Genomic DNA, 25,987 nt, shown 5'->3' with positions numbered 1-25,987 from the left:
GATGCCATGGCACTCTACCGAGAGCCATAAAGTGAGACTGTGTCTACAGAAAAAAAAAAAGAAATAAGCAAGACCTTTTGGCAAGTCAAAATATTAACGAAAGTGAAAGATATAAAACATACTATTAGGCTACCTAATATTCCTTCCGAAGATCGTCACTGTCACTCTCATGACATTAGCAATCATAGACAAAACAGTTATCATTTTGCAGAATATGAAATTCCTAACAATTATCCTTTTTTTCTCTTGGAAGTTTTTTGAAATGTTCCAAAGGACAGATATACTCTGTCCTATCTGAAGCTATTCTTACCTTACTTTTAGGGTCTCAGGATACAGAAGGGTGGAAATATTATTTGTTCAAATTTCAGATTCCTAGTGGTCAGCCAGGGACCTATTCATAGGTAAACAAATATGAAATGACACTACAAGCAAAGCTTTCTAAAACTCTTAGCCTAAATTCATACGTCGACACTGTTAGAAAGATGTATGTAAGAATTCTAGCAAACCCTTCTTGCCAAAGATGGAGGAAATGAATCAAACCATGAGAATGCTATCATCGGACATCAAGTTTATTCAAAAAGTACTTACTGAGCCCTTACTATGTGCCAGGCACTATTTTAGGTGCTGGGAATGTATGCATTGCTTAAGAACATACAAAATCCCTGTCTTCATTGTGCTTATACTCTAGAGGAAGGATACAAGACCATAAACATAATAAATAAGTAAATTACCCAGTATGTTAGAAGGGGATAAGTACTCTGATACAACAAAATACAGCATTGAGAGCATGTATGGTGACAAGACTTATCTGGAAATTTCCCAAGACTAGAAAAGGAAAAATTAAACGTCTTAGAAAGTGTACGTATGTACGGAACATAGTTCTAAACTGACTCATTAATGTTCATGGGATTTTCAAGCAAGAAATTAAAGGGATTTAAAAAACACAAAAGTTTTTTAAATCCTGAAAACTAGGAAGGGTAACTTTCATAAAATAGGTGCTTTACGACAGAGTTCTTAAGACAGCAGAATCTCTGCAGAATGCAATAGTAAAACTATCCACAGTTCTAGCAAATTCCATGATTCTGGCCACACTCCCCACAGTGGATCTGAGGGGTCAAGACAGCTGAAGAAAGGCTGCTGGGGACAGACAACGTAGAAGAACTCAGGTTTTTGAGGGTTTTTTTATTTCCATTTCCTTTTTAGAAGACAGCACACTATTCTTTTTAATTTTGTTAAAGAAGGAAGGTGGGTTCATTAAAAAGGAAAACTGAAAAAAAAATCAGGAACACTCGCATTTCCAACTCCATCTCCCCTCTCAAATTACTCAAGCTGCACACGTTTATTGCATATCAGTAGCTCTTTCCACACTGTTATCAGAGGCTGACACTAAACTACCAGGCAGGTTGTTTTCCTTTGATTTAAATTCAAATTCCATTCCAACAAAGCAACCCAAACAACCAATATCTAGCTTTAGCTTCTGGAGAATTAGGTTCTCCAGGTGAGAAAGGAAAATAGAAAATAAATGGTGTTGTCATCTTCGTTCAGAAAGTCATTATTTTCAGAAAATGAGGCAGAGGCAGAAAATCCAGGTTGTTGGAGTAGGAAAAAGGAATGTCCATTCCATGGGACACTTATAAAATCACTGTGACAGCAGTCCTTTCTAGAGGTAATGATGTCATTACGTTGTGATAATTCTCCAGAAACCAACAGCCAAGGATTAAGAACATCTGGAAATCGTTTTGATGATACAAAATTCCGTTTCCAGCTGCTAAGGCTTCCATGATGCTTCTCTGGGGCATCTGCCACCACCTTCTTTTTCCTCTGCACCTCCTCCTTTCAAAGCAGGAAGTACACATAAAGTGCAAGTAAGATTCATCCCCTCGCCTGTGCTCCTAGGCTCTTCTCTTGATTGCTGGTATTACCACATCTATCAGTTAAACAGCTGGCCAATTAGGATATCTGCAGGAATTTCTGGAGTTAGCACCTGAGTTCATCTGGTAGAGAGAGCATCTGAAGGTCAATGCCGTCTTGGAAAAAAAAAAAAAAAACCACGAAGGACCACTTAAGACAGGGATGTGAACGCTGCAAGCAGGAGGCGGGTATTTGTCATCACTCAAGAGGCCATCTTTGGATCTCGACTGTTAAAGCAAATTCAGGAACTGTTACTAAAATGAAGGAGGCCAGCGAAGGTCGGGCATGGTCAATCTTCGGTGAGGGAAGATTCCGTTTTCCCTGGGGTGGGGACAGAAAAGAGAAGAAAGAGGGGAGGGAGTTAGGGAGGCAGCTCTGAGGAGTTTTACATTACCACTGTCACAAAAGAGCCTCCAGAGAACACTTCCTATCTTACAAGACAAAGGAAAGCCTCCTGAATTTAGTTTTCATAAATCCACTGGGCAGGATTAATGTTTTAATGCAATATGCTTTGGAAAACACTGCCTTACACGCCTGGTTAGAAGGGCCAGGCACGGTGCTGAATCATGTTCAGTTTAGACACGTGTTACCTGAGTCCTGCTTTTATCCTGAGAGTCACAGTCTCACCCAACATAATAAATTAGCTATTGGAGCTGGGTTCCATTGTATTTCCTTTGCAATGTGCCAAAATCACAGGCAAAATATTATGTTTGACTGGTTAACGTTCGTGATAAAAAGTTAATTATTTCCCATCTATCCTAAGTCGACACACAATCTGCAGACATTCTCTGGGGATGCTCTTTATGTTTTTTCCTGATTTTCCTAAGAAACCTAAGGCCAAGTTTTCAGGATTAAACTCATGAAGATAGCTTTATATAGGAAGCTAAACCATAACTGAAATTGGACAGAGTATATTGGAAAATAAGTAAAATTGAATAAAAACCAAGGATTGACTTGACCAAAAGTCGCAGAAAATGAGCAAACCTACTAGTTAAATTCCGAGCAAACCTACTAGTTAAATTCCTGAATTTCTTTTTGGCTTCTGCCCTTTCTTCGGCATCAAAGTACCAAACCGTCATTGCGTACCTGTGAAAGAGAAGCAGATATAAGAAAAGAGGCTGAATAACACTACTAAAAATCAAGCTTAAAGTTAATTTCTCTGCTTTTAATTCTATTTAACTGTACTAAAGACAGAAGGAGTTCCAGGTATGTGCCAGGCATGATTCTGGGTGGTGGGAGTTCCAATGATCCTGGCAATGGGTCTCCATCCTGCTCCAGATCTCACGCTCAGGCAGGGGAGGCAGGTGGCTTAACACATAATGCATCAGGTAAATGTGACAAGGTCTTGCTCTTATCACCCAGGCTGGAGGACACTGGCACTATTAGAATTCACTGCAACCTCGAACTCCCAGGCTCAAGCTATCTTCCTGCCTCAGTCTCCTGAGTAGCTGGACTATAGTCATTACAGAAAGAACTAGAAGGAAGTCACTCTGGGGCATCCAAGTTGGTACAGACAGCACAAAGCAGAGGAGGTGGTATTTTCATGAAGCTTTTAAGAATAATTTGTTTAAATCACAGTAGGTTTAAAACTCTTGGCTGGCTTTCCTTAATTTTGGACATTGAGGCAAAAATGCAATTGAATAATACCCTCAAGCTTCCTGCTGCCTTCCCACTAATTCGCTTTTATACCATCCATGGAATAGACTGTAATGGAAGCCATTTCATGCTTGGATTTTTTAAGGTTCATTTTATAATTATTATAAGATATCAGAATTTCTATAATACTTGATTTTTTTCAAGGGCTTCTCATCAACGTTTGCTAATGTTTTCCCTGTGAAGTCGGTCATGCAGGTGGACTCTATTGAGTCCGGAGAATAACCAGGAGAATTCTGCCACAAATGACAGGGTCCAATCATTATACCCTACGAAATGAGTCACAAGCAGACTTTGGTGGTAGAATTAGTTATCTGCTTATGTAGAATACATTCTGGTTTGGGCGGCGCCTGTGGCTCAGTGAGTAAGGCGCCGGCCACATATGCCGAGGGTGGTGGGTTCAAACCCAGCCCCAGCCAAACTGCAAACAACAAAAAAATAGCCGGGCGTTGTGATGGGCGCCTGTAGTCCCAGCTGCTCGGGAGGCTGAGGCAAGAGAATCGCCTAAGCCCAGGAGTTGGAGGTTGCTGTGAGCTGTGTGACGCCACGGCACTCTACTGAGGGCAGTAAAGTGAGACTCTGTCTCTACAAAAAAAAAAAAAAAAATACATTCTAGTTTGGCAGTTACTACGTAACTTTGTTTGAGGCTTGGATCTGTGATTTCTGGAGAGGGACATATGTGGTTTTAATTTAATTAGACTCATTAAGGTTTAGGCATCATCCTACCAAAACTCTCTTCCTGCCCCCAAGTGCTATTATCAGCACAAGTTGCACCCCACAACACTTCAATGCTATCTACTGTGCAGCTTTGGCCAGAGACAAAGTTAAATCAAAGCAAAATCAGGAATTAAAATTTTTATCAAGAATTTCTAGATTGCCTGGGTGTGCTGGCTCATAGCTGTCATCCTAGAATTTTGGGAGGCTAAGACAGAAGGATCACTTGAGGCCAGGAGTTTGAGACAGCCTGGGCAACATAGCAAGATCCCATCTCTATAAATAGCATAAAAAAACTATCTGGGTGCAGATAGTGACTATAGTCCCATCTACTCAGGAGACTGAGGCAGGAAGATGGCTTGAGCCTGGGAGTTTGAGGTTGCAGTGAATTATAATAGTGCCAAGGTACTCCAGCTTGGGTGGTAAGAGCAAGACCTTGTAGCTTTAAAAAAAAAAAAAGAAAGAAAAGAAAAGAAAGAAAATTCTAGATTGACACTAAACAATTCCAAATTGTTCAGTAATTATGAAAATACTTACATGCACCTACTAAAGAAAGGATTGTTTGGGATTGTTGGGATCTGGATACACCAAGTCCAAGCCAATTTTAGGCTAAGGAACAGGTGAAAAAGAAAAATAAGTCAGAACAAATTAGGCTTTCTTTTTTGAAAGCTCTTTCTCTGCTTGCAACTGGCAACTTCTAAACTCATCTGGAGTAATCACACAGAATTCCTGATATGTGATAGCCAACATTGTCTAGGGATAGATCAAAATTAGATTTTTTTAAAAGGGGAGGAGGAGGTAAGGGGGGCAAGGAGAGGAGAAAAAAACACTGAGAAATTTGGAATCCAATATACCCAACAGAAACCAGTTTTATTAAGAGTTATTTTATATTGAAGGTACGTTTCATATTCTAAAGAATTCAAGTTTCCCCTTTAATTTTTATCAACTTCAAATAGGTTTACTATCAGCTTTGGGGTGTGTTAAGTCCCCCCCATGCATAGGACACATAGGGGGGAGAGTTTAGAGAGTTCTCTGGGAACTGGGATTTATACAAAAGCTTTTGAAGAGGGGTCTGCCCCTTGCTGTTACCTGGTCGCATAGGAAGGCTGGACTTCATGTGGGTTCCTACGATCTGACCAGAAGAACAGGAGTCTGTCAAAAATGGGCTCCACGTCTGCTATGAATGATTTCCCTTCTGGGAATATCCGCAGGATTCCGCCATGTAGCTGAAGGCCACAAACAAGGGAGATTATTTCCTGGTCTTACATATAATTTACCAACAACGATATTCCAGCCCCATCGAGAAACAATGCCATCTTCTAACCTCTACTCCAACTGTATGTGATCCCCCAATTTTGACTTCAGCCTCATACTTTCAGGCTTGGCTGAGGTAGCTCCTTGATCACCTTATACCAAAAAAGCCTCCCCACTTCCCACAATCCCATGGACTCAGAGCACCATTAGATTGAATCATACAGAATTGCCAATATTTCGCTATTTTTGACCCACAAGACCCCCTTAAGAATTTCATGTGGTTCTAATAGTAACACCTTCCTAAGATAATCATCACAGGTACCTTCCCCTTCAATTAGAACTTACAGCTTTGTATAAATGTCTTAACATAATAACTAAGAAAATGCAGTGAAGGCTACGTTAACCATTTTGATGAAAATATTTCAAATGGTATATAAAACTAGCACATTGTACCCCATAATTGCATTCATGTACACAGCTATGATTTAATCACAAAAAAAAAGAACTTACAGCTTTCTTCTGAACTCCCTTAGCTCCTGTCTGATCTCATAAATTGGAAATTAATCTCGTTTTTTCTGAACTCCCAGACCACTTTATCTGCATCTCTTATGACATATATTACTCTCTTCGTTGCATTATTTTTTTTTTACATATATACCCCTTCTTCCCTACTAGATAACCATAGTCAGGCCTCACACATTCCTGCTTCCCCACAGCACAATGCCTAACACTAGCAAATATCTGTTAAATGATTTGATACCTTGCGATTTATTATTCTCAACCTGATAACTTCACTCTCTTCCCTATAACAGCACTTCTGAAGAATTTAAAGGAAACCTCACGGGTATATTCCAGTCATATTGCCAAGTAGGGAGAAGAGACAAGCCTTTTCACTAATTCACTAGTTTCCTTGGTTTCATTTTTTCTGACCCCAGATAAGACATGATTGCTTTCTGGCAGCCTGTCTTTACCCTAACGAACATGAGGTGGAGATGTGGAGGGTTCAAAAGCCAAATCAACTTGAAAAGTTCTCTGACTTCCCAGACCCCTAAATCATTCTGAATATTTGGAAAGCTTACAAAGTCCAGACAAATGTTCGTAAGCGTGGAACCAGACTTCATATCTCTATCTATATGTTATAATAAAAAAAATAAACCACAGGGCCTCTGGCATTCACAGACCATAGTAAACCATGGCAAGCAGCCATCAACAAGACGTATCACCCCAAGAGAGAAGACTGTGTGGGAACTCTGTCTTGGGTACAGTTTTATATCCTACAGTTCTATTTTTGTGGAATTTTCTCAGTGTTACTGCTGGAAGGGAAAAGGAAAAATCTCTGCATTGAGAGTCATATTGGCTCTGAATTCCACTAAGAATTTTGATTCTCTAATCTCAATATTAAATTATCTTTTCTTCGTCAGTGACTCTTCCCGCACCCTAATAATCATCCTATCTGCCCCGCCCCCAAAATTAACTTCTATTATAAAGGGGGGGAGGGGAGAAAAAGATGAAACAGAGAAGACTCATCAGTGGGAAATAGGGTTGATTAGGATCTCCAAACTCTCCTCTAAGTTATCCAAATTCTTTTCCTATAGTTTCTGACCTTGCCCTCCACTCCCATTGTTCCAAAATACCTTGGCGTCCCAATTCTTGTTCAGGTAGTAGATGCAGGTGATACAGCGGCCGTCACCGTTGGGGTTGTCCACATGGCGAACATAACCGGTTCCATTTCCTGGATAGCAAGCCACCATCGCCTATGGGGAAATCCCAAGAAAGCTGGTTAGCAAAGCTGTGACAACCTCCTGCTCCTACTGGTGGGCAAATAACACCGTCTCCTGGGGTACTTATGTGACATCTATAGGTCGCTGCTGGCTTAATTACACATGCAGTATGTAAATCTGAACTCTTCAGCTCAGCCCCGTGGAAACTGGTGCTAGAACATTTTAGACAGTCATTCTTAAAGTCACCTATCTCTGTGTCATCATTAGCGTGCCCTGCCTTATCTTCAACACTCCTTTTTGAAAAAGCAGGTTCTGAGTTACCATCCCAGATCCATAAAATCGGAATCCAAGGGTGTGAAGCTCAGGGACTAGCCTGTTCAGCAAGTGCTCCTGAATTCTCTTGTTGTTTGAAAACAATGGGTAAAGATATATGAATTTACAAAGAGATAGAACCAGTCACAAAGGAGGAAAATGTCAGCTTATTCCATAAAATGCTCAGGAGGGAAGGAAGAAGGGAGGAGCGACAGGAGGCGACACCCTCAGCCACCCTCACCCTCGCTGGTTAGCTCAGGAGGTGCCGGGTCTCCGCAGGGAAAAACCTCACGCGCATCTCAGTACAAGTTCTTAATGCTTGGCCTCCTCCTACCTGGTAATTATCAAATCAGGCGATAACCTGAAGTTCTTTTGCTTTGTCTCAGTGTAACCTGTATCAACCAGGTGGAAAAATAAAGCAAAAAGCCGTATCAAAAATCCTACTGAAAATTACTATTAGAGAATAGCAAACCTCTAATTATTCCAAGGAAAAAACACAATATAGAATAGGAAAAAGAAAAGGCGAAGTACAGAAAGCCAGCTCTCTTCCTCATAGGACACTGCCATATTTTAAAAATACCGTTATAGAGCCAGGGAAGGTGGCTCATGCCTGTAATCCTGGTGCTTTGGGAGGCTGAGGCAGGAGGATCACGTGAAGCAAGAAGTTCAAGATTACAGGGAGCTATGACCAAGCCGCTGCACTCCAATGTGATAGACAGTATTAAGACCCTGTCTCAATATATATATATAATTTTGATAGGCATGTAATATGTGCAGGGACGATGACAGAACTGGCAATGTAAAATGACGATGGGGTCCCTCCCATTCTTTTCACAGATGTATTCTTAGCGCCTAGGACAGTGCCTGACACACAGAAGGTGTCCATTTAAAATGTGATGAATAAATCAATGAATTAGTGAATGGCTCTTTCTCTAAGGGTGAATTCACATTCTATCCAGATCAATAGCTATTTCCATCATTATAAAAACCTATCTTCAAACATACATGCAGGGCTCCAGGTCATATATTCCCTGATAAGTAGCAGGGTTGCTTCCCTGACAAAATGACCCATTGGGTAGAGCCCCAAACTAACGTACCAGCAGTTCAATGAATCATCTTTAATGCAGTTGCCAAGTCACTTCCAATAGTAGCATGAAAACATGGAACCAGGCATCACACACTCTGCAAACTAGAACAGTAAGGCTGAATGGTAACATGGCTTTAATGATTTTAAAGCTTAAATCATCATATCTCACACTTTATATCCTCATGCAGCTAGCAATCCCCATGTCCTGCCTCCGAACATCAGAAATGTCAACGCGCTGTCATCCTTAGAGCAGAAGTTAGGTCGTTAGCGTGAACATCTTTCAGAAATTTTGAGGTGACTCCAATAAAGATTTAACGAATGATGGCACCACCAAGGAAAGGATGGCTCAGGGAAAGGTGACTGCAGCCAGAAATGATGGGTCTGGCTGGAGAAAAAGAGATAAATGAAGTCACCTATAATGACTGGGGAATTACCTGTCCCTGGAAGCAGCTATTAGGATTATAAGAACCACCACTGAGCCAATAATGAAAGTCACTTAAGCCACAAAAAATTACAGGCTAGATTTCCTACCATCTCAGCCTCCCCTCAATATGTGTCTGAAAGAAAAATACTCCATCAGTGCGGTAATCTTGTATTCCTACAAAGGCTCCACTCTAAGGAAAAGGTCAGTGGTCTGGATGCCTGTCAGTCATCTAGTTCCTGCTGCAACTAATTGTGTGATCCCAGGAGCAGTTGCTTCTCAAAGAGGGACCACAGCCTCCAAATGTCCAAAAAGTTCTACGACTTGATCTCGGAAAATGCAACAGAGGGCGGCACCTGTGGCTCAGTGGGTAGGGCGCTGGCCCCATATACTGAGGGTGGTGGGTTCAAACCTGGCCACAGCCAAACTGCAACAAGAAAATAGCTGGGTATTGTGGTGGGCGTCTGTAGTCCCAGCTACTCCGGAGGCTGAGGCAAGAGAACTGCCTAAGCCCAAGAGCTGGAGTTTGCTGTGAGCTGTGACATCACAGTACTCTACTGAGGACGACAAAGTGAGACTCAGTCTCTAAAAAAAAAAAAAAAAAAAAAAAAAAAGAAGAAGAAAGAAAAAAAAGAAAATGCAATGGAGTTCTTCAGGGGCATTTTGAGGTATTTCTCTGCCTCAGAATTCAGCTCAATTAAAAAATTGAAAAATACATAAAAACTCAAAAAAGTACATCCTCTATTAAATGCTGCATCTACAAAACACAGAGAAAGAGCCACTTTTATAGAGGACTTAACTATTAGAACAAAACCCCTGAGTGTCAGCAAAGCATCTAATTGCTTAAGAGAGAGAAACCGAGATAATTTTGCTGGCCAGCGTTGAGTATGCACCCCCTCTCTCCTGGTTCCAGAAGCCACGTGCAGCAAGTCTGAAACAATGGGAGGAAATCATCGCGAGCCTCAGTGGGCCTTTTGAAACTACACCGGGCCAATTTTATCAGTGTGTTTTCTGGAGGAGTGCCACAGGAGATGGGTCTGGGCTTGGGCACACTCCCAACTATTTGCTGGGCTTTGACAGGGTCTAAAACCAAGAGGCTAGGGATGCACCGAGAAGCCAGCCTCCCTTCGCTAGCCAGCCTTCCATTTCAGTGCCAATTTGTGCACGGGGCAGTAACAAGCTCCGGAAACCAATCAGTTCAACTGAGCTGCTATCTAAGCCTCATCAGGCCTGGGAAGGAATTTAGAGTGTGTAACAGAGGAGAACGCTTCAATGCTCTATTGTTACAAGAACAGGGCCAGAGGACTTTAATGATCATATAACAAACATGCCCAGCAATAACGCTGACATGTATCAGGAGGCTATCTTATTTATTACAAGCTTTTCATTGACTAAAACTTCCTGACTAGTATTTGAAATGTCCACACGTCTAATAACACAATAGTGTCACCTAGAGTAGCACATGTAATACAGACCTAGAGTTCTATTCTTGCAGATGCAGATAAATGCACATATCCCCTTCCGCTTTCACCACTCACTCCACTGACCCCATAGTGCGCCCACTCTGACCCCCCATTCTCAGAGGCCTTTCCATAGGTCTGTGGCAACGGGAAAAGGGCAGAGGGGTGAGCCAGGCTTCCTGGGCTGGTTTTAGACCAGAATGTGTGCTGCAGACACCTACGCAGACACCTTTAGGAAGGAAATCTGTATGTATTCTTTGAAGATGTAAACAGATCCATAATAGTCGACTCCCAGTGTAAAAACCTGCTCCCCAAATGTCACAGGTAGATAAGAAAACAGAGGTTCTCTTATAGTTTTAGACGAGCTAACTTCATAAAAAAAAAAAAAGCACCTCATCAAGTCCAAAGGTAAAGTTGAAAAATAAAAGTCTAAGACTTCTCTTCCAATGCCTAAACAGAAAGCTCTTGAACTCCATCACCCGCAGCTTGACTGCATGTGAAAAACCATGTTAAAATATTGACGTCGGCAACCTCTACCATCCACTCAGTGAGGATGACAATTTTTTCAGACCCACAGGTAAGAAAGGTTATTTAGACTCACCCCTTCTCTAATAAGTATATTTCTCTAGAAGTATATTTCACATTGTTTATGACTTTGGAGTCAGAGTTGATTGTATGACTTGATTGCAAACAAGTTATAATAAAGTGGCATTTATGCAAATTCAGCAAATAAAAATACTCAAGTCTCACTTCATTTGCAAAATTTGCAGTAAGTGGACAGCTATTGTTTATAACCTGTCAAGAATACTATAACTTCAAAGCTGTCTGGTTAAATAACCTCTAAACTGGTTTGTGTTTTTTTTTTGTTGTTGTTTTGTTTTATTTTTTGCAATTTTTGCCAGGCTTGAACCCTGGTATATGGGGCCAGGGCCCTACTCTTTAAGCCACAGATGCCACCCTAAACTGGTTTTTTGATACATCGACCAACAAATGCCAGACCCTCCTCTAGCTGCTAAGCAGAAATACCAAACTTTGTAAGGCTTTGTTTTAAATTAAGAATGGTTTGAAGTAGAGCACATTTCAAATGCAATGCAACCTAAGTATAGGATAAGCTGCAGGTCTGCTCATTTGTAAAATGGGCTGATGAGGACTAATGGAGATAATCTATGTAAAATGCTTAGTGGAAGGACTCATATACACCAAGTGCTTAATAAATGTTATCCATTTTAAAGCTGATAACGTGGCATATCTGTCTTCCCCTCAACTGGGGCTACAGAATATGTGATATCTCTCCTTTAGGAGATTCTACTTAAAGTGCTTTGTAGTTTCCAATCCTGGGTTGGCAAACTAAAACAGCTTTGACACTTAGCAGTAACACAGATGGTTGAAGCCAGTCAGGTATGTGTGTGTCAGAACTCTGGAGTGTGTTCTATGCCACCTACACCAGGGGATTTGCTGCCATTTTCAACAAGGGCAAATCTTCAGAATTCTATGAAAAGTTGCAGGCAGATTTCTATATAAATTCCCCTAAGTATCTTTGATCCCAACTTTTTAATCAGGGCCCAAATACATACATGTATTTTGAGATCACTGTCCGGAATCAAAGACGTCGAGCTAATCTGAGAGAGTTCCTGAGGGTGGGGACCTTCCCCATCTATCTTTACCGGGTTCAGACATATCCTGCCCAAAGACAAAGCCTCCTCTGTTAGTGCCATCCACACACATTCCACTTGCCTCCTCTCACCTCTCATCCTCAAGCCCTGCCAACTTGTCCACCCAGTACAGAGCAATGGAGACCCAGGATCCTTCCCTTCTCCCCCACCTGGCATAACTACACAGTCAATTAGACATGTTAAGAGTTGGGAAGATATACCTGAGACCATATACCTACTTTAACTCAATCGTCCGCAGCTTGACGGCATGTGAAAAACCCAAGGAACTCATCATAGTGTAGAATGCAATAGCTGAAGTTTTCTGGCCAGAAATAGCTCTCATTTACATTCGGTGGCAACAACCTAGGTGATTTTGGTCAGCTGTGGGCAGAGGAGTTGAAGGCTGTACTTCCAGGGTCGTTTATCTGGGTGATCTGTGTCCAGCACGTATTTTAGCACAGTCAACGTGGCCAGCAAGCAGGGCAGCTCCCTGTTGTACCCTTCATGTCCTGCACTCATAGAGGCACCCTGCAGAGGGAGGGACCCCATTTGGTAATTCATCTGAGCAGGGAGAGGGATTAGTCACTGGAAGAAAGGCACTATATGTGCCAGCAGCAGTTCTAAGATTGAAATCCCCCCCTGTTTAAAAAGAAACAGAAAAACCTCCAAGTATCCAAACTGCTAGACCAGCAGTTCTCAACCTGTGGGTCGTGACCCCTTTGTAACAATGAAAATACACTGAGGTATTAGGAAGGTTGAGAAGCACTGTGCTAGATTCAGGTATACTACAGGAGACACTGGAGTGAGAAAAACCCTGGAAGACGCTCCATCCTTGCAAGTTTTGGTCTTTAAAAAAAAAAATCTAGGGCAGCGCCTGTGGCTCAAGGAGTAGGGCCCCGGTCCCATATGCCGGAGGTGGCGGGTTCAAACCCAGCCCCGGCCAAAAAAAAAATGTAAAGACAAATTAAGCCAGAATGTCAAATTCCATTATTTTCCATTTGGCTCCAAAAAGGAGTGAGAGAAAAGAACTCCAAAAATCCTCTGTGCTTTAAATCCAGAGGACATGAAAAGCAAACTGGACCTCTTGTGTGAGCCTTTTGTCATCTCCCTTACTGGGGGTAAGTGATGTTCCAGCATTCAGCACGATCCATTGTTGTCACTTAAATTAAATTCCTACAGTACAGTGTTCACAAGGCCTCTTTACAAGATGATGGCAATGACACAGAACTTACTCCAAGTTTCAAGAAAATGTCATGGACACAAAGTTCACAGTTGCTGCCAGTTGGCCCCACTCTTTGTATGATATTTAACAAAAAAGCAAGCTCTCAATGTGATGATGAGACAGAGCGAACATGTAAGCATTACAAAGTGCTTTAGAATTTTTATGCATTCCTTCTAACTTCCCCCAGACTGGCACAGAGAAATTAGCTGTAGATAATGTAAGCACTTTAGTGCCAAAGCAAACTTTGCTCAAACTGTCATTAGTTATCTTGACATCTTGCTTGTATCTATGTTGCTGGTTAGGAGCAAGCCTAGCTATTTCCTGCTTTCTAGTGCCTTTAGACTGATGTAACGAAACGAGGGGGAGATAGGAACTATGCCCTTGGTGGGCAACAGCACAAGCTTTGTCCGGCTCCCATGGTTCCCCTGCTAAAGATTCAAGACAACTCGAAAGTTTGAGAACACCAGTCACACAGTCACGTATCTGACAGGTAAGTGATCCTTTCAGTAAACCCCAAATTATTCATGAAAATGTTTTTTACTACTTTATTTTGACAATGAAAATGACTTGTGCCTGTCCCATTTGCCCTAAATCCACACTAAAAATAATTCCTCTTCTGAACCTACATACCCAGAACACTGGTGTACATAACCTCACCTCCAAATGTACAGCAATAATCACAGTGCCCTAATACCTTAATTTTGTAGTAATGTAGGGACTTCAGTACTTCTTGAAAGAAAAAGTAAGAAGTTATAAGTGACTTTCAGTTGCTTTAGTGAAATGGATCTGTCCCCTCCTGGTCAGGAAAGAGCACCGTGCCTTAAGGGCAGAGAATTTACTATCTGCACTTTAAAACCTGTCCTTAGATGTAAGGAAACTTGGCCTTACCTTCAAGATCATCTAAAGAAGCATCAGCAACTACCCAGATTCTGGAGACATCAAGTCCCCTTGGGTCAGTGATGACAGTTCTACCAGGTTTGATAGCCCTTGAGATTCTTACATAAAAGAGATGTAAAGATTCCACCCTCCACCTCCAGAAACATGCACATGTACACTGAAATCCACACAAAAATTACAAGGGCTCCCAAGCCTGTAAAGTCTACCCCTACTAGATCAAGATTCTGTTCCAGGGGATCCTGCATTATCACACAAGAACTTCTAAGTGAATCACCCTCCCCCAAGAAGCCACTGAAACTCTCCCAGGCCAGAAATTTAAGAGACTATTGTCATTCCTTTCTGAATTGTAGTTAATTCTTTGCCTTGGAGGGGATTCAGCCAGAGCTCTTGCAATTAGGCACTGTAAACAGGCCGGGCAACATGGACATATTCATACAGGCTGTTTGGGTTTGGGCAGGCCGCCCTTCCCGTGAAGGCCTGGCGCTGAGCCAGCGGGGTGATGGCTGAGTGACAGGGCTACGTGCGCTGCGTGAGGGTGGCAGCCAGCCCACACCCGAGCACACGGCCAGGGAGCCTGAGCAGGGAACGGCCGCCGGGGAACCCTCCCCCCACCCTCTCACTACCCCAGGCTCCAGAGAGACAGTTTTCCACGGGCCTTCCTCACAATCATCAAATCAGCAAGAGGCAGTCTGGCCCAGGGACAAGCATTAAGACCAGCATTTAACCATATCCTTTCTGCTGCCTTTACGCCGATATTAACAGCTGCTGTTTCCTGAGAGCCCACACAGGCGGGTGGCGCTTGACACATATCTTGTTGGAGTTCCTGGTTCCTGGGAAGGTGCGTGTGCCCTGAGTCACCTGCTTCACAGGTCTGGGCAGCAGTCATTAACCCCAGAGGTTATCCTGTGGACCCAGAGGATGTCATCCTTCTAGAGAAAAACACAGCATTTAACTTCCTTTGATGTGAGAAAACCACATTATCTGAAAAATAAAACTTTACATGTGGCTCTCTAAAGGTTCTGTGCATGGGAGACAGAGGCACGCTTGCGACCAGGGGCCTGTCAAGAGCTGAGGGTGGCTCTCTTCACATTTTTGTCTGAAATGAATCCTAAAATACTTGAAAGAAGCCATGATAATTCAAAGACAATTGGTGAGACAAGACTTTACTCACAGATAAAGGGTGAGTAATGCATAGTTACCAATCAAAACAGTCAGGAAAATGCCTCCAAGCGACATCCTTACAAAACAGGAGAAATCTACATTTGCATTTCAGCACTTAGGAAAATATCTGCTGAATGAAAAAAATAAATAAATAAAATAAATACATAAATAAAAAATAAAAAAAAATTCTACGCAAGTCAGCATAGAATTAGAACTGGTGAAATTCAGTAGCCATATTGATTTTACTGAGCAAGCGTTCAGAGCTTACCCTGAGCCTAGCAGAGATCCCTGTTCACCCACACTCCCTCCTTTACTGTCCATGACATCCCCCTGAGGAAGGAACATTATCTCCATTTTACAGAAGAGGAAACAGAGGCACTGAGAGGTCAGGTAACTTGCCTTTTGCGGGAGGACTTAATCACCCAGCTGTGCTTTGCCAGCACAGCTTATGGGATGTCTGACATTAGCTTATTCATCCCCACCTCATGGTGGAGGGAACGAAGATCTTTAGTTTTACTTGCTATCAGCCTTCAGATCATAGAAAATCATAAAATGCAAAAGTTTACAAAAATATGAAAAAATGAGCGTGATTGGTACTGAGTCTATGAACTCAGGCTCTAAGGGGCGAAATTTTTATCAAAAGCAAAAGGAAAGAAACATTGACCCTGAATCCCGCGGCAAAGCACTAGTTGTCCACGTTGTCTTTGCTTTGGTTATTGCCACTGCAGAGCCCACCTCAAGCCCACCATGAAATCTCTGTAGCCCCTGCAGGGCCCACATGGCTTCCCTGCACTTGGTGAGCAGCCCGTATTTTACAGGGGGCCAGCCCACGGGCGGGGCTGCTCTTCCCTCTCGGAGGTTCTGTGGGAAAAAGGCAGCCTCTCCAGGACCTTGGCACAAGTCAATACCAGCCACAATTTTCAGAATTACTTCAGTCAGAAGATAAATGGCTAATTAAGAAAAAACAAAAAAAGGTAAAAGAAAAAAAAAACAAAAGTGTACGTGTATTTCCCCTGGGAAGAAAAGGAGCAGCACCCAATAAAGGAATCCCAGGGATGAGATAAAATTTCCCTACAGGCATGAAGCTCAGGAGATAGCTTGACTGTACTACCACCTAATCCTGCCGGATACAGGCTGCTGCTTAGGGGAGGTCAACCCCACCAGAACACCTGTTAGTGGACTAGGAAGTAAAGAGGTCTTCTGAAAGAAATGTATCAATTATTGGGCGGCGCCTGTGGCTCAGTCGGTAAGGCGCCGGCCCCATATACCGAGGGTGGCAGGTTCAAACCCGGCCCCAGCCAAACTGCAACCAAAAAATAGCCAGGCGTTGTGGCGGGCGCCTGTAGTCCCAGCTACTCGGGAGGCTGAGGCAAGAGAATCGCTTAAGCCCAGGAGTTGGAGGTTGCTGTGAGCTGTGTGAGGCCACGGCACTCTACCGAGGGCCATAAACTGAGACTCTGTCTCTATAAAAAAAAAAAGAAATGTATCAATTATTTGGGGAGCAGAAAGGGGACTAGAAATAAAAGAGCACTTGACTCAGAGGTTGGGGTTAGGGAGGTGGTTACTGCTCCTCAGACAGATAAAACCCCATCTAACAAACGGGGAAACAGAGGCAGAGCCAAACAGTAACTTATTAGACATGACAGAGCAAAGTAGGTGAGCCAGAATTCCAAACTACTTTCCACCACTAAACACTGCTTCCAAAATAGCAGGGAAAAAAATTATGTGAAACAGGTGCTATTACTAGAGTGACCGTGAATGAAACTGCCTTCCTTCAACTCCAAGATAGTGCACAAGGGATTCCCAGATGAACCTTGTGGCCTACCAAACACAGGCTCAAACCCTGAACTGGGAAAACCAAAGCTCTCCATGCCCACGTGGCAAGCACCTGCCCGCCTCTACCTAATCAAACCTTTGATTCCAATCAAGCTAGATTCCATCTGTTTGTCAAGTTTTCCTCCTAACCTCACACCCCCACACTTCAGCTTTCTCTTTTTTTTTTTTTTGGCCAGGGCTGGGTTTGAACCCACCACCTCCGGCATATGGGACCGGTGCCCTACTACTTGAGCCACAAGCGCCACCCCACTTCAGCTTTCTCAGGCTACCCTGGATCTACATCTTACCCAGGAGGGCCAGAAACCACGTTAGGCTTCTATGAGGTGTTCACGGCGCATAATAGATGCTCATTATTGAGAGAATCATCTATCTGCTCTTCCAGGCACTATTTTCCAGTTGTGCTCATCCCAAGTCACTGAGTTTTCTCATTTTTCCTGGTGCCTTCAGCTCACACTCCGGGCAATCCCGCCGTCATTAGCAATGATTTATTTCCCCCTCCACTCACCACAATGGGAGGAAAGCAGTTCCAAATTTCACTCCAGTTCTAGTGCTGGAAAATTAAGTTTGTTGGTACAAATAATAGAAAAGTTATAAATGTGTGTGTTTAACAGCTAGTGGCTTTTTCTCAAAATTTCCCCAAATGAATTAAAAAGTCCTGCACTTTTTAGTTTTAGCAATGAATAAGCTCAGGTCTCATCAGCTGAACTCTTACTCTTGTTAGGAATTGTAGAAAGGCACAGCACCCTCCCCAGTTAAGTCTCCCCACGATGCATTAACCTTAGGCAACATTTGCATGTATGCCAGTCACCTGGTGAACTTGTGCTTCTGAATCAGTAGGTTTGGGGAGCAACCCAAGAATCTGCATTCAGAGAACGTTCCAGGTAATGGTGATGCTGCCAGCCTGGGAACCACCACGAACCACAGCTATTGCATGGCAAAACCAAGAGTTTTTATGCAAGGCCTCACCTTAGATGCCAAAAGGTAAAGAAGACTTAGTCAACTGTCCTAGCTAATTTGGGGAACTGAAAGTGGGTGCGTAAAACAGGAATTCCCAGGGCAGTTTCTGGCACAGGCTTTGCAGCGTCATTCCTAAAGCTGGCAGGAAACATTCCAATTGTAACTTTCTAGCATTGCTGTTTTATAGCGGGCTCTGCCTCTGAGGATTACTGTCATGTCAGCACTGGGGTTTGACTTTTGGTACAAGTCTACTCTCTCCAGGAATCAAATAATAGGCGCTGAAAGCAACTAGTCCTTTTCAGATGGAAATTTAGTCTCACTTTTAATTCCTTATAATCCTAGAGGTAGATAGAGAGCGTTACTGTACCTATGTTACAAATGAAGAAAGTGGGCTCAAAGAATTGACTAGTGCAAGATCACAGTGAGATGAAATAAAACGTAAAATGTCCATCTCAGCACCTAGCAGCAGGTGCTGACCATATTTAAGTTAAAATATAAAAATAAACATCTAATTCATACATAAACACGTAGAAATTGAGGTCCTGAGATGCCGCTTGCTAGGGGCTGAGCTAGGACCAGAACCGGGAGCCCCACACCTCAGGGCCCCAGGCTTCTCTTGCTTCTCTGAATCAGACCTGCACACGTGAATTATCCAGATACTTACTGGAGCAATGCATAGAATTTCAGAACCAAGAAAAAAAACCTCACAAGCTAAGGTCCTCCTTGAGATGGTCTCTCACAGCATGCTACTGTAATAAAATATTTAAACGCCTTGGCATCACTTTACAGAGCAAGCTAGCAATACCCCTTCCCTGTTTTTTTCCTAACAAAACATTTACAGCTTTTTTGACACCCTGACATCCACACCATTTAAAATCCACTAAAATCAAAGTTCCTTTTAAAGATGAAATTAAGCCAACAAGCACCTATGAATTTTAAGAGACTGTTCTAGGCATTAAATGTAGATACAAACCTTAACAGTGTTTGTGTTTAAGGAATTTCTAAGCACTTGGGCAGCAAGTCAGAAGCCCAATAAGGAAATGCGCTGGGGCAGCTTGGACTGAGCCACCCACAAAGTTCTGGGTGGGCAGAAGGGATGACTTCACGGAACAGACACTCTAGATGGATTTCAAAGAGTGGAAGACAACGAGGACGCTCATTGACCTGCAAAGTTTCTGCACTTCAGGGACTAGAGGGGAAGGAAGGCAGCAGCTGGAGAGAAAAGGCGAAGGAGTGGACACAGCAGACCTTCGATGCCTCGCTCAGCGCACCGCACTGTGTGGTAGTAGATAACAGAGAAAGAACATGGTTGATTTTTGGGGGTTTTTGTCCCGTTTTACAAGCACAAAGATGGCACGCTTAGAATTGGGTCTGGCTACTACCTCTAGCAAAAGCACCTGAAATGGATTACAGGGAGAAAAAAAAAAAAAAAAAAGGCAGGTGATTTATGGTTAAAGTGAGTTACTTTTAAAAATTTCCCTCCTGCAGGATTTCTAAGAGAAGGAAGCAAACTTTAGATTAAAAAAAAAAAAAAGATTAAACTTGAGGCTCCATAGTAAACCTAAAAAACAAAATCTAAAAAAGCACAACAGGCCAAGGTTTGACCAATAATAGGGCATGTTCCTAACTCTTCCATTTAAAAAGTGTTTTAAAATACTTTTGTTTATCCACCCCAATCACTCAAATTACCCTGCAAAACAATAAGAATATGAAAGAAGCCATGGGGAAAAAAGAACCTGAGATTTGTGAGTAACAGGCCCTCAGGTTTGTGAAGGGTAGAAAAGGAAGGGAAGGGCGGCGCCTGTGGCTCAGTCGGTAGGGCGCCGGCCCCATATACCGAGGGTGACGGGTTCAAACCCGGCCCCGGCCAAACTGCAACCAAAAAATAGCCGGGCGTTGTGGCGGGCGCCTGTAGTCCCAGCTACTCGGGAGGCTGAGGCAAGAGAATCGCTTAAGCCCAGGAGTTGGAGGTTGCTGTGAGCTGTGTGAGGCCACGGCACTCTACCAAGGGCCATAAAGTGAGACTCTGTCTCTACAAAAAAAAAAAAAAGAAAAGGAAGGGAAGTTGCAGGAAGGGGCACAGGCCGAATCCTTGTTCTGTGCATCTGGAGAACACAAAGCAAGCTCCTTAGGATGTGCAAACTGTTCAAAACAGTCCATCTTTACTATTTCCAGGCAACACTCACAAAGATAAATATTATTAAGAAAGTTTCAAAACAACTTCAAGTTCTTTAGATCCAAGAATAGGTGTCATAGATACCTGGAATTGAGTTTTTCATTTTCTTTTTCCCACTGGCAAATAATCAAGACTACTCTCATACTCTTTGATTCTTTGTGTGTTGAAATTATTTTTGCATGGTAATAGTATTTTGGCCTGATTTTGGAAGGAAGATATAATATCTAATATGAGATAGGCGCATATATCCAGAACTTGAGAAACACTGATCATTGTACCTTCTGAAGCATCAAAAACTGGCTTGATTTATTTAGTAAGAAGTATTGACACTGTATGAACATGGAGGATATTCATATATTGGTGCTGAATTAATCCGATACATGATCTGAAAGGCCGCATTAGCCATGGCAAACCCACGGGTCTATGAGGCTGGGATTGAATTGGGGCTGGATATGACAAATAAGTACACGTAGTCCCTACCAGCTCACCAAAAACAAGAACAGAAACTTGCCCACAAATCTTCTTTGCATATTGCAAGAAGATGCAAATTTAAAGTAAGTGTCATACTGGTTTTAAGATACAAATAATCGAGAGAAAAGGGGTACACGTTCTATGTATAATTAACCAAGCTAACTAATCTTGCTTGGCAAAAAGACACACAGCTCTGAATCCGAGCCAAATCAACGGCTCACGGCAATCTGCCAAAGCTGAATTCTGTAGCCTGGCATCATAAAATGATTTGTCTGTTGTATTTACAATTCCAGTGCCTCTGGATTCGGTTACCTGCTGGGTACCCTTGGCAGATGTCCAGCAGAATACGTCTGAACTATCGCTACTGTCAGAACATGTGCATTTGACAAACATTAGAGAAAGGAGACACCTATTTCTTAGAGCAGTATTAGTTAACAGCTACAAAGCGATGCTACAAAGGAATCAACAAGCCTGTTGTAACAATTAACAAAAACTAATCTTTTCCATACTGTTAGCTTGCAAGGTACTCCTTGGTCTTCCTTGGGCACAGGTCAAAATGTCATTTAATTTACCTGCCAAACTGAACAAATGTGGTTCACAGGTGCGCAGCCTTCTGAGCTTGACCCTGAAGTACCTCGACGCAGATGGGTTCTTGCAGACCAGTCTCAGAAAAACTCTGCTCGTTAAGAGTTGGGGAGAAGTCCACCCCTATCTTTAAGCCTCATCAGAGGTGTGTTTTCAGAATGGTATGTTTTCAGAATGGAGTCAGAAAGTGCTAGGCTATTTGTTATTTATGAAATTACTAGTTTTTTGGGCAGCGCCTGTGGCTCAGTTGGTAAGGCGCCGGGCCGGCCCCATATACCGAGGGTGACAGGTTCAGACCCGGCCCCAGCTGAACTGCAACCAAAAAATAGCCGGGCGTTGTGGCGAGCGCCTGTAGTCCCAGCTACTCGGGAGGCTGAGGCAAGAGAATCGCTGAAGCCCAGGAGTTGGAGGTTGCTGTGAGCTGTGTGAGGCCACGGCACTCTACCGAGGGCCATAAAGTGAGACTCTGTCTCTACAAAAAAAAAGAAAAGAAATTACTAGTTTTTCTAGCCAGAGTCTGGAATCAGGAAAAAAAATTTACCAACTTTGCTTGAGCTGAAGCAGAAAGGTCAGAGAAAAAAATGACACTCAAAGGCTGAATGTAGAGTTAGGCTGCATAACTCCACCGAAGGGGAGGGGGGTTATCAATTTTCAGTCAGAATTATATTTAAAATTTCCAATAAGACAACTGATGGAGCCAAAGTGACCTACTGACCCTGGGTCCCATGCTACCAGACCCACGGAGCAATCCCAGCCAATGTAGCCCCTTTCTAATAAAGCCCCCTTTCTCAGGCCCACTATGTACGCCCTTCTCAAGCACCTGCACAAGATATCATCTCTACAATATAAATACAACTGCTGAATGACCAAGGGACTGAATAGATGTGAGTTCTAATATCTCTAGAGCTCTAAAACCCATATTATTGAAGTCCTATATAGTTGTGGTCACTCATTTTAAGTTTATAAAGAAATTGAACAAAACCCAAAGAGAAACATGATTAGTAAGTATAAAAGTGGACTTTTTAACTAGAAAAAGAGAAAACAAAGTTGGTGACAACTAAGGCTCTGGACTCAACTCTCAGATTAGTTCTTCAAGGAGTGGTTTAAATCACTTTCCATTTCCCTTCTCACATCCACACACAGGTTTACCACAGCTCAAAGCCCAGAGTGATCTGTAAGTGAATTAGTTAAATATCCTCCAATTTTCTGTTTCGCGGCAATCGGATGAAGTTGTGGTTGAATGGCCAGTGGTCCAAAATTGAGCAAAAGAAATTCTAAATTAAACACATACACCCCTACCTTCTTTCTTCCCAAGTGTCATTCAACAAAATAGAGAACAGCATGCAAACTCACCCATTGCAGACTTGCTTCACTGTCACTGGTCTGTATTCTGTAAATTGCTACCTTGTAGTAATTTCCTTCCTCCAGGAGCCAAGTTATCTTTAACACAAAACTTTGTATAGGGGGTGGCGCCTGTGGCTCAAAGGGGTAGAGCGCCGGTCCCATATGCCGAAGGTGGTGGGTTCAAACTCAGCCCCGGCCGGAAAAAAAAAAAAAAAAACAACTTTGTATAGGAATCCCTTACATCCTTACAGAAAGATGTTCCAATGCTTTAAATTCAGTGCTTCCTCTCTCTAAAATACCTCATTCATAGATAGATTTTTAAGATTTTAACTGCAGAGATACTGGGTATAGTGTTTAATCCTCAAATTCTGTGTTCTAAGAACCACATCTCTCATGGGCCCTGAACACCATATTTGTGACATATGATTCTATGTGCATCCAACACCCCTCCCAAGGCTAGTAGGTCCCCTGAGCCAAGTGAGATGATCAGACTTTGTCCCAGGCAATAAAAATAGAGATTCTGGAATGTTACTCAAGTCTCTGCTCATCTTGAACTGAAGGTGGAAGGCGCCATTATGGGACGGCCATCTTGAGCCATATGCCCTGAACAGTAGCAAAAGCCAGATTGAAGGAAGGGGAAGAAACAAACACAAGCCTGGAAGCAAAGATGGAGGCCATGAGGCACCAGAGGGAAGCACTAACACACCCTGACCTGACGAGTAAGGACTTTCTGGTTCCATGTTCATAGCTCCAGTTTTCTGAGGGCTCTGGCTACGTTTTCTACACCTGGGTCCTGACAGATACCCTGATCTTGCAGTACGTTATCCTAATTTTGCTTAAAGTAGCTTGTAACATGATAGTAAGCTCCATTAAGTAATGGAGATTCCTGACATCCCATAAGAAGAGTGGGTCAAACAATTATTGCTCAGCAGCAGAGGGATAAATACCCCACCTTGCAACACATTTGTTTATTCATTCCAGTCAGGGGTCCTCAGGACAACCTTGTTAATACACAATTTTCCTAACAATAACAAGAAAAACCCCAGCACACCACTCCATCTCTTCTTCAAATGTACTCAACTGGCCCACTTCAATATTTGGGTTTTTGGTTTTGTCCCCTCCCCCCGGTTTTTTTAAGTTTGAGAATTAGTCAAGGGTGAGCTAGAGGATCCTACCATTCAAGAGTGTATGTGAGAGCTCTGAGTCAATGCAATGAAGTCTGTGGCGACCAAAAGTCTAAATAGTGACTGATAACTCTTCTAGTAGGATATAATTTTAAATAATTTGTACATACTGAATTTTAGTCACAATTAAGAAAACATTTCATGAAACTACATATTATATAGGGTATATGCACCTAATAGGACAAAAAGTTGCTGAAATTGAAAAAAAAAAAATGAGTATGTGAAAGTAAGCTGGTTCATCCTGGAGTCCTAGGCCCTGCACAGAACCCCACAGAGTGAGCACTCCATAAACACTTGCTGAATAAATGGGAGAATGGAAGTTGGAGAGTGTCACAGGAAAGGACACAGACTCTGGGGAGAGTCCAAATCTCCCCCTCGGAGCCTTCTATCACTGGTGAGTCTCAGGATTCTGCTAAGAACTTCATGTACACTATTTTTTTTTTTTTTTTTGTAGAGACAGAGTCTCACTTTATGGCCCTCGGTAGAGTGCCGTGCCATCACACGACTCCCAGCAACCTCCAACTCCTGGGCTTAAGCGATTCTCTTGCCTCAGCCTCCTGAGCAGCTGGGACTACAGGCCTCCGCCACAACACCGGGCTATTTTTTGGTTGCAGTTCAGCCGGGGCCGGGTTTGAACCTGCCACCCTCAGTATATGGGGCCAGCGCCCTACCGACTGAGCCACAGGCGCCGCCCCCCATGTACACTATCTTACTTGATGCTCCTTCCCCCACCCCCTAACACTTTAAGATAGTATTTTCCCTCCTATTATACTTGGTGAAAACTAAGCAACTTGTCCAAGGCCACCAGGTTAGTAACTCCAGACCTAAACTTCCAACCCCTAGTATAAACTGCTTCTTACCACTGACTCTGAGACTTTGGACAAATTATTTAATCATTCTATTTAAGACGGTGATTCCTACCATGACGTAAGATAGTATTTGTAAAGTGCTTAGCACAGGACCAGACCAGGGGAACTCCTTGATAAAAGGTAGTTATTATTACAGCTGCTAAGTGAGTCTACAGTGAATTGCTTCGAGCAGAGGGACCTTTGGTTTTATAAATTACACATGCTCTGGAAAACAGCCATTTTCAAGATCTAGGCAGCCAAAGAAAAAGAAGCAAATTGTGGGGTGGCACCTGTGGCTCAGTCAGTAAGGCGCCGGCCCCATATACCGAGGGTGGCGGGTTCAAACCCGGCCCTGGCTAAACTGCAACCAAAAAATAGCTGGACGTTGTGGCGGGCGCCTGTAGTCCCAGCTACTTGGGAGGCTGAGGCAAGAGAATCGCTTAAGCCCAGAAGTTGGAGGTTGCTGTGAGCTGTGTGATGCCATGGCACTCTACCGAGGGCCATAAAAGTGAGACTCTGTCTCCACAAAAAAAAAGAAGGAGCAAATTGTGACCAATATTGATCTTGGACATGGTCTATAATCTCCAAAAGGGAGGAACAGATAATCCTTTCCTAGCCTAAAAGCAACGACCATGCTTGAAGTTAGGGGGCGCCATACTGCTGTATGTGATAGAAAACCACCTACCCAGAGGGTCTTCAGCACTCTGGATTTTTCTCCCACGCAAAGTAGAAAATTCTTACCATTAACAACTTTTTTTGGCAGGGAGAGGGACCATCTAATATTTCTATTAATATATTCTTCCACAATTTCAAGTTTCATTCCCAATGCCTTTGCTATTTGCTTCATTGAGATAAAGGGTAATATTCAATGACCTTTCAAAATCCAGCAAAAACTAGAAGCATTTAATTGGGATAGATCCATTAATAATCATAACCCCAAGAAATGTAAAGTGGCTAAAAAAATGGTCTAAAATATATCTATATACTGGCAACTGTTGAAAGTGGGTGATGGGAGCTCAATATATGAGCCTATGTATACATATGTTTGAAAAGTTCTTTAATAAAAACTTACAAATAAATTTAAAATCGATGTACACATGCTGGCTTTTAAAAAATTAGTT

General features: G+C 42.7%; 1 protein-coding gene across 1 annotated transcript in view; it reads right to left on the bottom strand.

Moving 5' to 3' along the window:
* Positions 1-553: 553 nt before the first annotated feature.
* The window catches only part of EGLN3 (egl-9 family hypoxia inducible factor 3), a 28,708-nt gene continuing 3,274 nt past the window's right edge, over positions 554-25,987 (bottom strand). The window contains exons 2-5 of the mRNA XM_053595618.1: positions 7,167-7,286; positions 5,368-5,504; positions 2,924-2,997; positions 554-2,232 (exon numbers count right to left, since the gene is read on the bottom strand). Of these exons, the coding sequence (XP_053451593.1) occupies positions 2,201-2,232; positions 2,924-2,997; positions 5,368-5,504; positions 7,167-7,286 (363 nt within the window). The 3' untranslated portion in view covers positions 554-2,200. The remainder of the gene's footprint in view (positions 2,233-2,923; positions 2,998-5,367; positions 5,505-7,166; positions 7,287-25,987) is intronic.

Source organism: Nycticebus coucang, chromosome 6 (genome assembly GCF_027406575.1).
Source record: "Nycticebus coucang isolate mNycCou1 chromosome 6, mNycCou1.pri, whole genome shotgun sequence".
Classification (NCBI taxonomy): Eukaryota; Metazoa; Chordata; class Mammalia; order Primates; family Lorisidae; genus Nycticebus; species Nycticebus coucang.
The sequence above is the reverse complement of the archived record's forward strand: the minus strand, read 5'-3'. Positions and strand labels throughout refer to the sequence as shown.